General features: G+C 38.5%; 1 protein-coding gene across 14 annotated transcripts in view; it reads right to left on the bottom strand.

Moving 5' to 3' along the window:
* The window catches only part of Slc8a1 (solute carrier family 8 member A1), a 370,999-nt gene that overhangs the window by 21,962 nt on the left and 336,850 nt on the right, over positions 1-12,187 (bottom strand). For all 14 annotated transcript variants that reach the window (XM_046425346.2, XM_046425323.2, XM_046425326.2 and 11 more), the window contains one exon: positions 10,413-10,688. In XM_046425346.2, coding sequence (XP_046281302.1) covers positions 10,413-10,688 — 276 coding nt within the window. The remainder of the gene's footprint in view (positions 1-10,412; positions 10,689-12,187) is intronic.

Below are 12,187 nucleotides of genomic sequence, written 5' to 3'. Positions count from 1 at the left end.
AGAGATAAATGAAAACACAGACACAACATATCGGAATCTATGGGACACATTGAAAGCAGTTCTAAGAGGAAAATTCATTGCTTGGAGTTCATTCCTTAAAAAAAGAAAAAACCAACAAATAAATGATCTCATACTTCATCTCAAAATCCTTGAAAAAGAAGAGCAAAACAACAGCAAAAGAAGTAGAAGGCAAGAAATAATTAAAATCAGAGCTGAAATTAATGAAATCGAAACAAAAGAAACAATTGAAAAAACTGACAAAACTAAAAGTTGGTTCTTTGAAAAAATAAACAAAATCGACAGACCCTTAGCGATGCTAGTGAAGAGAAGAAGAGAGAGAACTCAAATTACTAGCATACGGGATGAAAAAGGCAATATCACAACAGACACTTCAGAAATACAGAAGATAATCAAAAACTATTTTGAATCCTTATACTCCAATAAATTAGAAGATAGTGAAGGCATAGATAAATTTCTTAAGTCATATGATCTGCCCAGATTGAGTCAGGAGGATATAGAAAACCTAAACAGACCAATATCAATTGAGGAGATAGAAGAAACCATCAAAAGACTACCAACTAAGAAAAGCCCAGGTCCCGATGGGTATACAGCAGAATTTTACAAAACCTTTAAAGAAGAACTAATACCAATACTTTTCAAGCTACTTCAGGAAATAGAAAAGGAGGGAGAACTTCCAAATTCATTCTATGAGGCCAACATCACCCTGATACCTAAACCAGACAAAGACACTTCAAAGAAAGAAAACTACAGACCAATATCTCTAATGAACCTAGATGCAAAAATCCTCAATAAAATTCTGGCGAATCGGATACAAAAACATATAAAAAAAATTGTACACCATGATCAAGTAGGATTCATCCCTGGGATGCAAGGCTGGTTCAATATACGGAAATCAATAAATGTTATTCACCACATCAATAGACTTAAAAATAAGAACCATATGATCATCTCGATAGATGCGGAAAAAGCATTTGACAAAGTACAGCATCCCTTTATGTTCAAAACTCTAGAAAAACTAGGGATAACAGGAACATACCTCAATATTGTAAAAGCAATCTATGCTAAGCCTCAGACTAGCATTATTCTGAATGGAGAAAAACTGAAGGCATTCCCTCTAAAATCTGGAACAAGACAGGGATGCCCTCTCTCTCCACTTCTCTTCAACATAGTTCTCGAAACACTGGCCAGAGCAATTAGACAGACGAAAGAAATTAAAGGCATAAAAATAGGAAAAGAAGAAATTAAATTATCACTATTTGCAGATGATATGATTCTATATCTAGCAGACCCAAAAGGCTCTACAAAGAAACTATTAGAGCTAATAAATGAATTCAGCAAAGTGGCAGGATTTAAAATCAACACGCATAAATCAAAGGCATTCCTGTATATCAGCGACAAATCCTCTGAAATGGAAATGAGGACAACCACTCCATTCAAAATATCTTCAAAAAAAATAAAATACTTGGGAATCAACCTAACAAAAGAGGTGAAAGACTTATACAATGAAAACTACAGAACCCTAAAGAGAGAAATAGAAGAAGATCTTAGAAGATGGAAAAATATACCCTGTTCATGGATAGGCAGAACTAACATCATCAAAATGGCGATATTACCAAAAGTTCTCTATAGGTTTAATGCAATGCCAATCAAAATCCCAATGGCATTTCTTGTAGAAATAGAGAAAGCAATCATGAAATTCATATGGAAAAATAAAAGACCCAGAATAGCAAAAACAATGCTAAGCAAGAAGTGTGAATCAGGCGGTATAGCGATACCAGACTTCAAACTATACTACAGAGCAATAGTAACAAAAACAGCATGGTACTGGTACCAAAACAGGCGTGTGGACCAATGGTACAGAATAGAGGACACAGAAACCAATCCACAAAACTACAACTATCTTATATTTGATAAAGGGGCTAAAAGCATGCAATGGAGGAAGGATAGCATCTTCAACAAATGGTGCTGGGAAAACTGGAAATCCATATGCAACAAAATGAAACTGAATCCCTTTCTCTCGCCATGCACAAAAGTGAATTCAAAATGGATCAAGGAACTTGATATCAAATCAGAGACGCGCCGTCTGATAGAAGAAAAAGTTGGCTACGATCTACAGTCGGTGGGGTCGGGCTCCAAATTCCTCAATAGGACACCCATAGCACAAAAGTTAATAACTAGAATCAACAAATGGGACTTACTCAAACTAAGAAGTTTTTTCTCAGCAAAAGAAACAATAAGAGAGGTAAATAGGGAGCCTACATCCTGGGAACAAATCTTTACTCCTCACACTTCAGATAGAGCCCTAATATCCAGAGTATACAAAGAACTCAAAAAATTAGACAATAAGAGAACAAACAACCCAATCAACAAATGGGCCAAGGACCTGAACAGACACTTCACAGAGGAGGACATACAGTCAATCAACAAGTACATGAAAAAATGCTCAACATCTCTAGCTGTCAGAGAAATGCAAATCAAAACCACCCTAAGATACCATCTCACTCCAGTAAGATTGGCAGCCATTAGGAAGTCAAACAACAACAAGTGCTGGCGAGGATGTGGGGAAAAGGGTACACTTGTACATTGCTGGTGGGACTGCAGATTGGTGCAGCCAATTTGGAAAGCAGTATGGAGATTTCTTGGAAAGCTGGGAATGGAGCCACCATTTGACCCAGCTATTCCCCTTCTTGGTCTATTCCCTAAAGACCTAAAAAGAGCATGCTACAGGGACACTGCTACATCGATGTTCATAGCAGCACAGTTCACAATAGCAAGACTGTGGAACCAACCTAGATGCCCTTCAATAGACGAATGGATAAAAAAAATGTGGCATTTATACACAATGGAGTATTACTCTGCATTAAAAAATGACAAAATCATAGAATTTACAGGGAAATGGATGGCATTAGAGCAGATTATGCTAAGTGAAGCTAGCCAATCCCTAAAAAACAAATGCCAAATGTCTTCTTTGATATAAGGAAAGTAACTAAGAACAGAGTAGGGATGAAGAACAGGAGAAGAAGATTAACATTTAACAGGGATGAGAGGTGGGAGGGAAAGGGAGAGAGAAGGTAAATTGCACGGTAATGGAAGGAGACCCTCAGGGTTATACAGTGGAGGGGGTAGAGAGAGAGGAGGGGAGGGGAGGGGAGAGGTGGGGAGGGGGGAGGGTGGATGATGGGAAAGGCAGCGGAGCACAACAGACACTAGTATGGCAATTTGTAAATCAATGGATGTGTAACTGATGTGAATCTGCAATCTGTGTATGGGGTGAAGGTGGGAGTTCATAACCCACTAGAATCAAAGTGTGGAATATGATATGTCAAGAAATTTGTAATGTTTTGAACAACCCACAATAAAAAATTAAAAAAAAAAAAAAAAAAAAGAAACTAAGGCTTAGAGGAGTTAAGCAATTTGCCTCTGGAGTGTGTCATACATCTAGAAAGTGGAGGGGGAAAGGGTTGGTTTGAAGGCTCATCTATCTGCCTCTAAAGTTCATGTTTTTTTATATCCCCTTGGTGAGCATTTATGAACACTGCACTAAGAGACAACTTTGTGCAATTTTTCTGAGGCTGAGGCTGTTACTAACAAATCAATCTATCTGTGAGCCTTGCACTGGCAACATCATATCTATGTGAATTGGGATGGGATGGGAGGAAATAATTGAGTCAATGTGATTCCCTGCTGTTCTTCAAGGGGGTTTAGATGACTGCAAATCCAGAGTAGCTGGGTGTCACTCTCCACTGGGTTGCTGTGGTGTTCCCTTCTGACTCCATCTCTGTGGTTAAGAAACAGGTAGACTGTGTTTAGTGATGAGCCCTTGGGCAGTGATCTCCAGTGATTCCACTTCCAATCTCCTACTTCTCAGAGACCACAGCACTGGAACTTGATTTCCAAAGTTGCCAGTGAGCCTTTGCAGAATGTGACTGCTGAGAGAGGCTCCCCAATAAGCCCTTCCTGGGCCCCACCCACGCAGGACCTGGAGAAGCTACCACCTGCAGCTTGGTCTATCCTTGGAGTGGCCAATTTCCCTCTGTGTTCACAGCCTTTTGCACATGGTTGTGTGGATGAGGATTGATTGCCTTTTATTCTATTTTTTGCCTGCTATATCAGAGCTGAACATCTTTAAAAGAATTTCAGTGTGTACATTTTTTACATTTTAAATGATAAATTTGTAGTTACAGAAGCAGACCTTTATTAATTTATGACAGTTTTGAAGCATGATGTCTACTAGTTGTTTTTGATGCCAACAGGAATAATAACAGTGCCTGAGCTCACTGTCACTCCAGTGTCATATGCTTTAAATGTGGAAAATACTAAAATTGAGGTAAAAGAGAAATGAGTAATTTCAAAAAAAAAATGTAAGGTATTTGGAAACAGTGTATATTTCAGCATAATGGTTGCTTGATACAGTGGCTAAGTACCAGATTATAAAATATGAGAGATAATACTGGTTCCAGAAATTACCATCCATATAAACTTGGACTAAATGTGAACAGATCATTTATTCTATATGAACCTGAACTTCCTCACATAGCAAGAAGATCCTGGTGCACACTCTCCTAGAAGCTACAGGGTAGCCTTTAGACAGGGCTGTCACTGTCTACATCCATAGATGTGGTACCTGATACATCTCCAGGAGTGTCATTCAGAGTATGGTGCTTCCTTGAGACTTCATTTTTTAACCTTCACAACCACACAAGTTATTTTAGGGTCTTCTGAGAAAGAAAGCAACAGAATATAGAGTAAAGTGCTTGCTATATGAATGTATTTTAGAGTATCTTAGTTTGGGGAATTTTTAGAAGTCAGGAGATTAAAAACTGAAAAATGTAAACCATTAATAGTTCATAATTTTTGTACAAAAAAATAATGTTTTCTAGCACAGCGTCAAACAAGTAGATAAATTTCATTTTTGGTCTCAGAGACAAAAATATACTAGTAAATAAGTGAGGAATGTTTGGGAGGTGGCTATATAGCTTCATATCACTTAATGACATAATCTAAATAAGATAATAGATAATATAAACACAGCATTTATGTCCAGTGCCCATGGGAGCTTTATGGTTAATTAAAAGAAAATTTCCTTCCTTGCTCATAAAACTTTTCCTATTTATCCTCCTTTTCTGATGGTTTCCCATTTCTTTTTTCATTGTTTAGAGTTGACCTCAGTGTAAATAATGAGATAATTATGTCCTGCGTTGTATACAAGTTTTCAGTCCACAAAGTGCTCTGAGATCCACAAAGTTACTTAATTCGTCAATTCTGTTTGAATTGTCTGTACCATGCCTATTTTACAGGCGAAGAAACTGAGGCTCAGAGCCAAGAAATCAATTACAGTCACACAGTGAATAAAGATTAGGAGTCCAGGTCCCTGAATTCAGTTCTAAAGCTCTTTTCACTGAACTCCCTTGGGGGCAGGCAGGACAGCGTGACCCTAAGAGAACACAGTGAATGGCCAGCAGAACTAGCTTTACATCAAATCCTTCCTGTGGTGTCTAGAAATCAGGGCACATGATATAATTTAAAAATAATGTAAAATTTTCCCCAATTGTGTTCCCCCCCCCAAGGATCAATTTTAAAAATGGGGAAAAAAGCACAACAACTCTAGATTCCTTTGTTTCCTTTCCTTTCATGCCTTAAAATCTCCAGAGGGAAAAAATTCCTACGTGACAGATTTCAAAGGATAAAGGGACATTGAAAACATTGGAAGGAAACAGAAAATCGACAATGCCAGGGGCTAAGGGGACAGCCTGGAATACTCAACACTCAATTTTTTTAACTTTTCTGGCCCTGTAGTGAGCATCTGGTAAGCTCCAGGGGGCAGTAGGGAAGCATCAGACAGATCCAGCCATGAGGTACAAAGACCAAGGCAAGACATCGGGAAGCAAAATATACCCAGTGCATCAACATTTATGTTTTCCCTGTAATAAAGACAAATGCTTAATTCCATATGAATGCAATAGGAAATTGAGATATCTGGAATTGGTATAGAAACTGGAATATCTTGGCCTGATATAACCACGTTTTTGCCCAAGAAAATAACTGGAAGCTAAAATAATGTACAATTTTAGTTTGTCTCTCATTTTTAAAAGGCTGTGTTCCAAATATTCCTTCTTTTATTTTTTTTCCCCTGAATTTTGAGCCAGCTTTTCCATAGAAACAATGTGCTCTGACACAGTTGTGGACCCACGTCAAGTGACAGCAACATGTCTGTTTAGCACTCCACAGAGCATGCCTGGAGTTTTAGAAGTAATGGCCTGAGTGGTGGCTCTAGAAGTGGGGATCATAGGAGAATAAAGAACGAAGAATGCACAAAACTACCTTGCTGCTCATCACAGTTTCCACCAGAGCCAAAATTATGAAAGAGGAAAAAATGCTTCTATCCTGAGGTTCTCCATGCTCTAAAGTTGAATTTTACCCCTTCCTATGGCAATAACCCTCAGATATGTCCTATTCCTCAAGAATAAGACACACTATACAAATATCCACTGTTTACCTCCCTCAATAATTATATCTGATTCTTAGCTGTTTATACAAGGTGTTAGGAAGAAAGTAATCTGATTAAATCAACTCATACTAATGTGTAAATGACTGATTTGTCCATTTTCTTATACATACCACACACATGGGCAAACACTGCACATGCACACAATTGCAATTTTTTATGTGTTAGGTGGACATCATCCTAGAAACCAGAAAGATGTGTGTGTGTGTGTGTGTATATATATATATATATATAAACTATGAAGACCATGTCCAGGTAGCTAGCATGAATTCAGAAGAAAAGAGGCCTACAGACCAGGCTCTGGCTCACTTTAACAGTTCAAGGTGGAAAGAGACTGTGTTCCAGAAGTCTCCTCCTCCAGACAGGAGGCCTACAGAACTGTGATTCAGAAAAAGGAGAGCCTTCCTCTACTGACAGGTGCAGGTCTTTGAGCTTTGTAGACATACTAAAGGTTGGGATGAGTGAGAACCTTGGTGGACACTCCCTTGCTAGTAAATTTTAATGAGCATTGGATCCCAGGTGGTATGAGGAAGAAGCTCTCTCACCTGAAAAGCCACAAGCTAAAGCTCTCTCACCTGAAAAGCCACAAGCTATTTCCTTTGAACAACATGGTAAAATATATTTTTAACAAGATACAGCTATTTAATGCTGCCCTGTGGCGGGAGGACTGGCAATGGGAAAGTTTTCAATGCCCATATGACCACCATATCTAAGAATTCAAGATTCTCACCTCCAGAGGAGCAGCAGTTCAATAGACACAAAGCAGAAGCCTTTCTACTTTGGGAAAAGTGCCAAGATACCATCCTAGAGGAAAAAACTGGGCATCCAGAGCAAAGTTGATTAATGGCACACTGTAAGTGGAGAGAATTAGATTTTTTATTTTTTATTTTTCTACCTGGACTTTGTGATCTAGAAACATCATTATCATTTTATTTTATTTTAATTTTTAGGAGTCAGGGGATATAATAAACATGACTCTGAATCAGCAGGGTTGAAGAATAAAGTCAGAAATATTATGTTCATTTAGCATCTTTTTTAATTTGCATAGCTTTTGGGGGAAGAAAATGACTATTTATATAGATTTGATTATCTGAGATTACCCATGAATATATTGCTTAGGGAGCATGCTGTATAGTTAATACTGCAGCAAATTATAGAAGTTATCCCCATAATAGAGCAAAGAAATCTATGTCCCAATGGGAAACATTTATGGCAGTCATTATGTCATTTATGGCAGTCATAAGAGAAGTCATTTCAACAACTAATTATTCTGTTGTATTCTCCCCAAATAGAGTTTCTTACCTTTTGATGTCTCTACCTGGGTTCTGCATTGGCTTTTAGTAGCAGAACAGGTGACTTCACTATACGTTAAGCTCTGCTCTAATCTAACATTTCATGTTACAGCAAAAATGTGAATTTAACATGCAGCTGCCATATTTTTCTGGAGACTATTTGGAAAATTGGCATATAGAAAAAGTAATCAGTTTTGAGGTGTTGGATATGAGGAATTGGTGAATTACAAAACAAATTAGAAACAAAGACTTGATGTAGGGAAAGTATTTTTATCCTTTTTAAAAGAAATGCATTTGGTAGAATGAACTGCTGCTGCCTTTTCAGAAAAAAAAAAGACTGATTTTGGACAATTGTCACAAGAGATCTAATTCTGTCTTTGTTATTCCAATTTCCACATATACTCCTCCAGCATTATAAACCCAGGCCATCAGTGTGTGCTACCTTGGACACCATTTGATGCAGTGACTTAAGCCCTAGGGAAAGTAGACCCCCAAACATATTTCCTTATACTAACCCCAGAAGCAATGGCAACCGTGATGTTTAGCTTCTTTAGTTGAATATATTTTCTAAATATAACAATATAAGATTGTTAATATTTTAAGATTTCCTCCTGCTTGGTTAACTTATGGTAAGTTTTGGAGAAATATTCAAAGTACACATCAGATGCACAACTGAGCATAAATAGATTGAAAAAGTCTGCCCTCCTGCAAGGATCAAGAGTCGTCTAGGAGTTGGGTGCAGTGGCTGAGGTAGGAGGATGGAGAGTTCAAAGCCAGCCTCAGAAAAAGTGAGGTAGGTGCTAAGCAACTCAGTGAGACCCTGTCTCTAAATAAAATACACAATAGGGCTGGGGATGTGGCTCAGTGTTTGAGTGCCCCTAAGTTAAATCCCCGGTACCAAAAAAACCTGAGTTGTCTGGAAGGTTGAATAACCCTGTTCACTAAAGGAAGAGTGAGAATTCTTTCTAAATCCTTTGCCTCATCCATTAATTGGGCTGGACACCAAAACTATGTGGGTCCTTTTAATCAGGACCCCTCTAAGTGGTCAGGCTGTTGGAAAATACTACCATATATTGTGTCTGACCAGAGAAAGTCTGAAGACTTCCATGGTTACTCAGAGTTATTCAAGGTAACTATGGATTTATACTGGTCAGATCATCTTAAATTATTCAACATAAACAATGATCTTAAGAGCCACAATTATATTGAATTATTTATGAGAATTCTATTGATGCTTGACTAGATGGAAAATTTATATCCTAATATTTTCTCCAATCTTACCACAATTCTGAATGGTAAGTATGGTTGTCCCTATTTTACAGATGCAGAAACTGAAGCTCAGAGAAGTTAAGTCACTTTTCCATAGTAACTGAGATGATAAATATCCATGGAGAACTGCAACTGGTGAATTCCAATGAAATACAGTCATACACCATAAAATGACATTTGGGTCAACGATGGAGCACATATACCATGATGCCTGACTGTACATGACATAAATTGTACTTGTTTTCATTCTAAACCCCAAACCAAGATTGCCAACTATGACTAGCTACTAGCAATCATAGCAACTTGATCAAGACTGTGATATTTGTGGAAAATAGAGTGATTGGCTTCATTAGCTGAGCTAGATTTTCTTCCAGTCCTGTCTTTTTCCAAGCCTGCTCTAATTGTGTCCTTGGTCTGCTACTGGGCAGAGAATGAATGCCTTCTATGCTCAGAGTTAAGTCTTTATGTCTGTCAAGATGCAACTAATGCTAGGGAACAGGCCTAGAATTTCAATTACAATAAGCTGTGATATAAAACAGAGTCATTGGTGAGTTTAAAATACACATTTCTGGGCTCTACCTTCCATTGGGTCGATTATGGGTCTCCAACTTATGCATTTTTCAACAAATTCCCAGGTAATTCTGAGGCTCATCAAAGTTTTAAAAAATAGTGCTATTAATATTTGGTGTGATGATGCTTCACTCAGAATTCTGAGTCAACATAATGAGCTATAGTTGTAGCTTGGAAGAGAAATTCATTTTATAAGGGATGCATGAAGGCTGTCTTCAAAATGTGCACTTGGTCTGCTCACTTTTGTCAAAAATACTTCTCTCTATCCTGATCAATGTCTATTTCCTATTTACTCCCACTAATACTTAGATCAAAAGAATAGTTTATCAAGTATCTATTAAGTATCTTAGTTACCTAAACATACAGTTTCATGGAAATAATCCAAACCTTTTTCAATATAAAAGACAGATATTTTGTTCTTGAAGATGATTTGGTATTTTGTTTTGTGCTTTTGAAAGCATTCACTCTAAAGGGAAGCTGATCTGAACATCTATTCATCAAACTGATTGGCTCTCTCCGTGGAGGCCCTTTGGGAATGCATGCCTGTCAGCACAATGACACTGACCAGCTTTATAACCTTGAGAAGGGCCACTATTTGACAGCACATTATTTGGTAACACACTTATTTATCTCTGGTCTCGCATCCTTCACAGGCCTGGTTCATTATCACAGCCCTTAAAATTGTAGGAAAGAAAGGATCAAGAAGGCAAATGAGCTTCCACTTTGGGGGGAATTAGATAGAAGGCATTCTGTACCTGGCACTGAAGTCCCAAGTGCAACAAACACGACGGCGGTCACGGAATCTTTCAGGCCAATGGTGCAACCAAAGTGGGAAGCCAGATCTCCAATGAAAGCTGTCAGTAGGCCAATCATGAGAATGGAGACAATGAAGCATGCCCAGCCATTCCAGTATTCCGTAGGAGGGACGAAGGCAAACAGGACCTTCCAGAACACAGTCAGAAAGTGCATCACGTAATCAAAACAGGAGGGCAGCTTCTCCTCCCCACATTCATCATCGTCATCATCTTCCCCTGGAGAGAAAGGAATGAAGCACATTTCATTATGACCCAGGTCTTCCTCCTTCCTAACCTGTCATCCCTCCCCTCCAAGAGATAATTGGCCATCAGAGTTGGGTGAGGCTTAGGGTTTTCTAAGGGACGATGAACCATTAATTATCAAGGCACTCAAATGCCTCCTTATTGTGCTGGTTGGTCAATGGCAAAAACTTACCCCCACCTGGGTCTGCTTATGTGCAATCAGTATGCCCTTTCTACACTCATATCACTTCCTGTGGGGTTTGTCATGTCAGAGAAATAAAAAAGAATTTCTTCCCCCAGAGTTGCCTCTTTTGAAGACAGTTATTGTGGTCAGAGTCTACTAGGGATCTTTTCTCCTACTCCAGATCAATGATTATATAATTACCATCAGGATAATATTCATACAAGGCCTCAACCCACAATGGTGGCCCTTGTGTGTCACTCCAGCTTCATTTCCTATGACTACCTTAAAATCAACCTTTATCATGAATAAGTGAAATTATTTGCATTGTTTTCAAACCGTATGCACTTTCTCCCACTTTCACCCTTTAGAACTAAATGTGTTCAGTCCCTCCTTCCTTCTCCGTCTCCCTTGTTCCTTAATATTCATTTCCATGATGTTCTCTCAGATCTCCCCCACCTTAACCAGGGCTGGACACACTTTCTCAGAGTGTCCATAGCTCCCAACACTTTGGACTCTTGGTCAGTGATTCTCAAAATGTGCTCCCTAAGCCAGCTGCATCAGAAGCCCTTGGGTGCTTATTAGAAATGACAGTCCTCAGCCCCACTGATTCAGAAACTTGGAGGAGTGTGTAATAATAAATCTGGCCTTGAATAAGCCCCTCCACATGATTCTTATATGTTCTGCAGTTTGACAACTGCTGTTTTCTCTTAATTGTACCTATTTACTTTCCTCTCTTCTCCAGTTGACTGTGAACTCTTCATTTATCTTTGTGCCTCTAGTGTTTGGTACAATCTCCCTCAGGTAGCTAAATGCCTCTTAAATGAAAGAATGCATTCATGAATTTCTACCAATTTTATGTCAGTATATAATTCCAAAATATACACACACAGATCATAATTCCTTATTGAGTCATATTTGAAATGCACAAGAAAATAGAAAATTTATAATAATATTTTCAAGTGGAGATTTCATTGATAATGTGAAAATAATCCCCATTCATGTAATTTAAAATTAGGATATTGAATTTCAACTTTTCTAGACGTGGTAGGAGATATATAGATTCACATATTTTGTGGCCATTTTGAAAACAACTTCTTGAAGACTTTGTTCACCTGCTCCAATTTTATCACGAGGGATCTACTTTTTACTTCCCCCAACTAACACAGCTGGCAGTAGGTGGGGCTGTCAACTTTCCAGTTGTCTATATGACCAGAGATTGCCAGCATGGAGCAAATGTGCACTTCGTGAGACACCCCATGGTGAGGCCATCTGGTGCAAATCACGAGTGGGTAAACCCTCTGAAAACGAG

Source organism: Marmota monax, unplaced genomic scaffold (genome assembly GCF_021218885.2).
Source record: "Marmota monax isolate L192 unplaced genomic scaffold, Marmota_monax_Labrador192_F-V1.1 WCK01_AAM20220418_F8-fsc00015, whole genome shotgun sequence".
Classification (NCBI taxonomy): Eukaryota; Metazoa; Chordata; class Mammalia; order Rodentia; family Sciuridae; genus Marmota; species Marmota monax.
The sequence above is the reverse complement of the archived record's forward strand: the minus strand, read 5'-3'. Positions and strand labels throughout refer to the sequence as shown.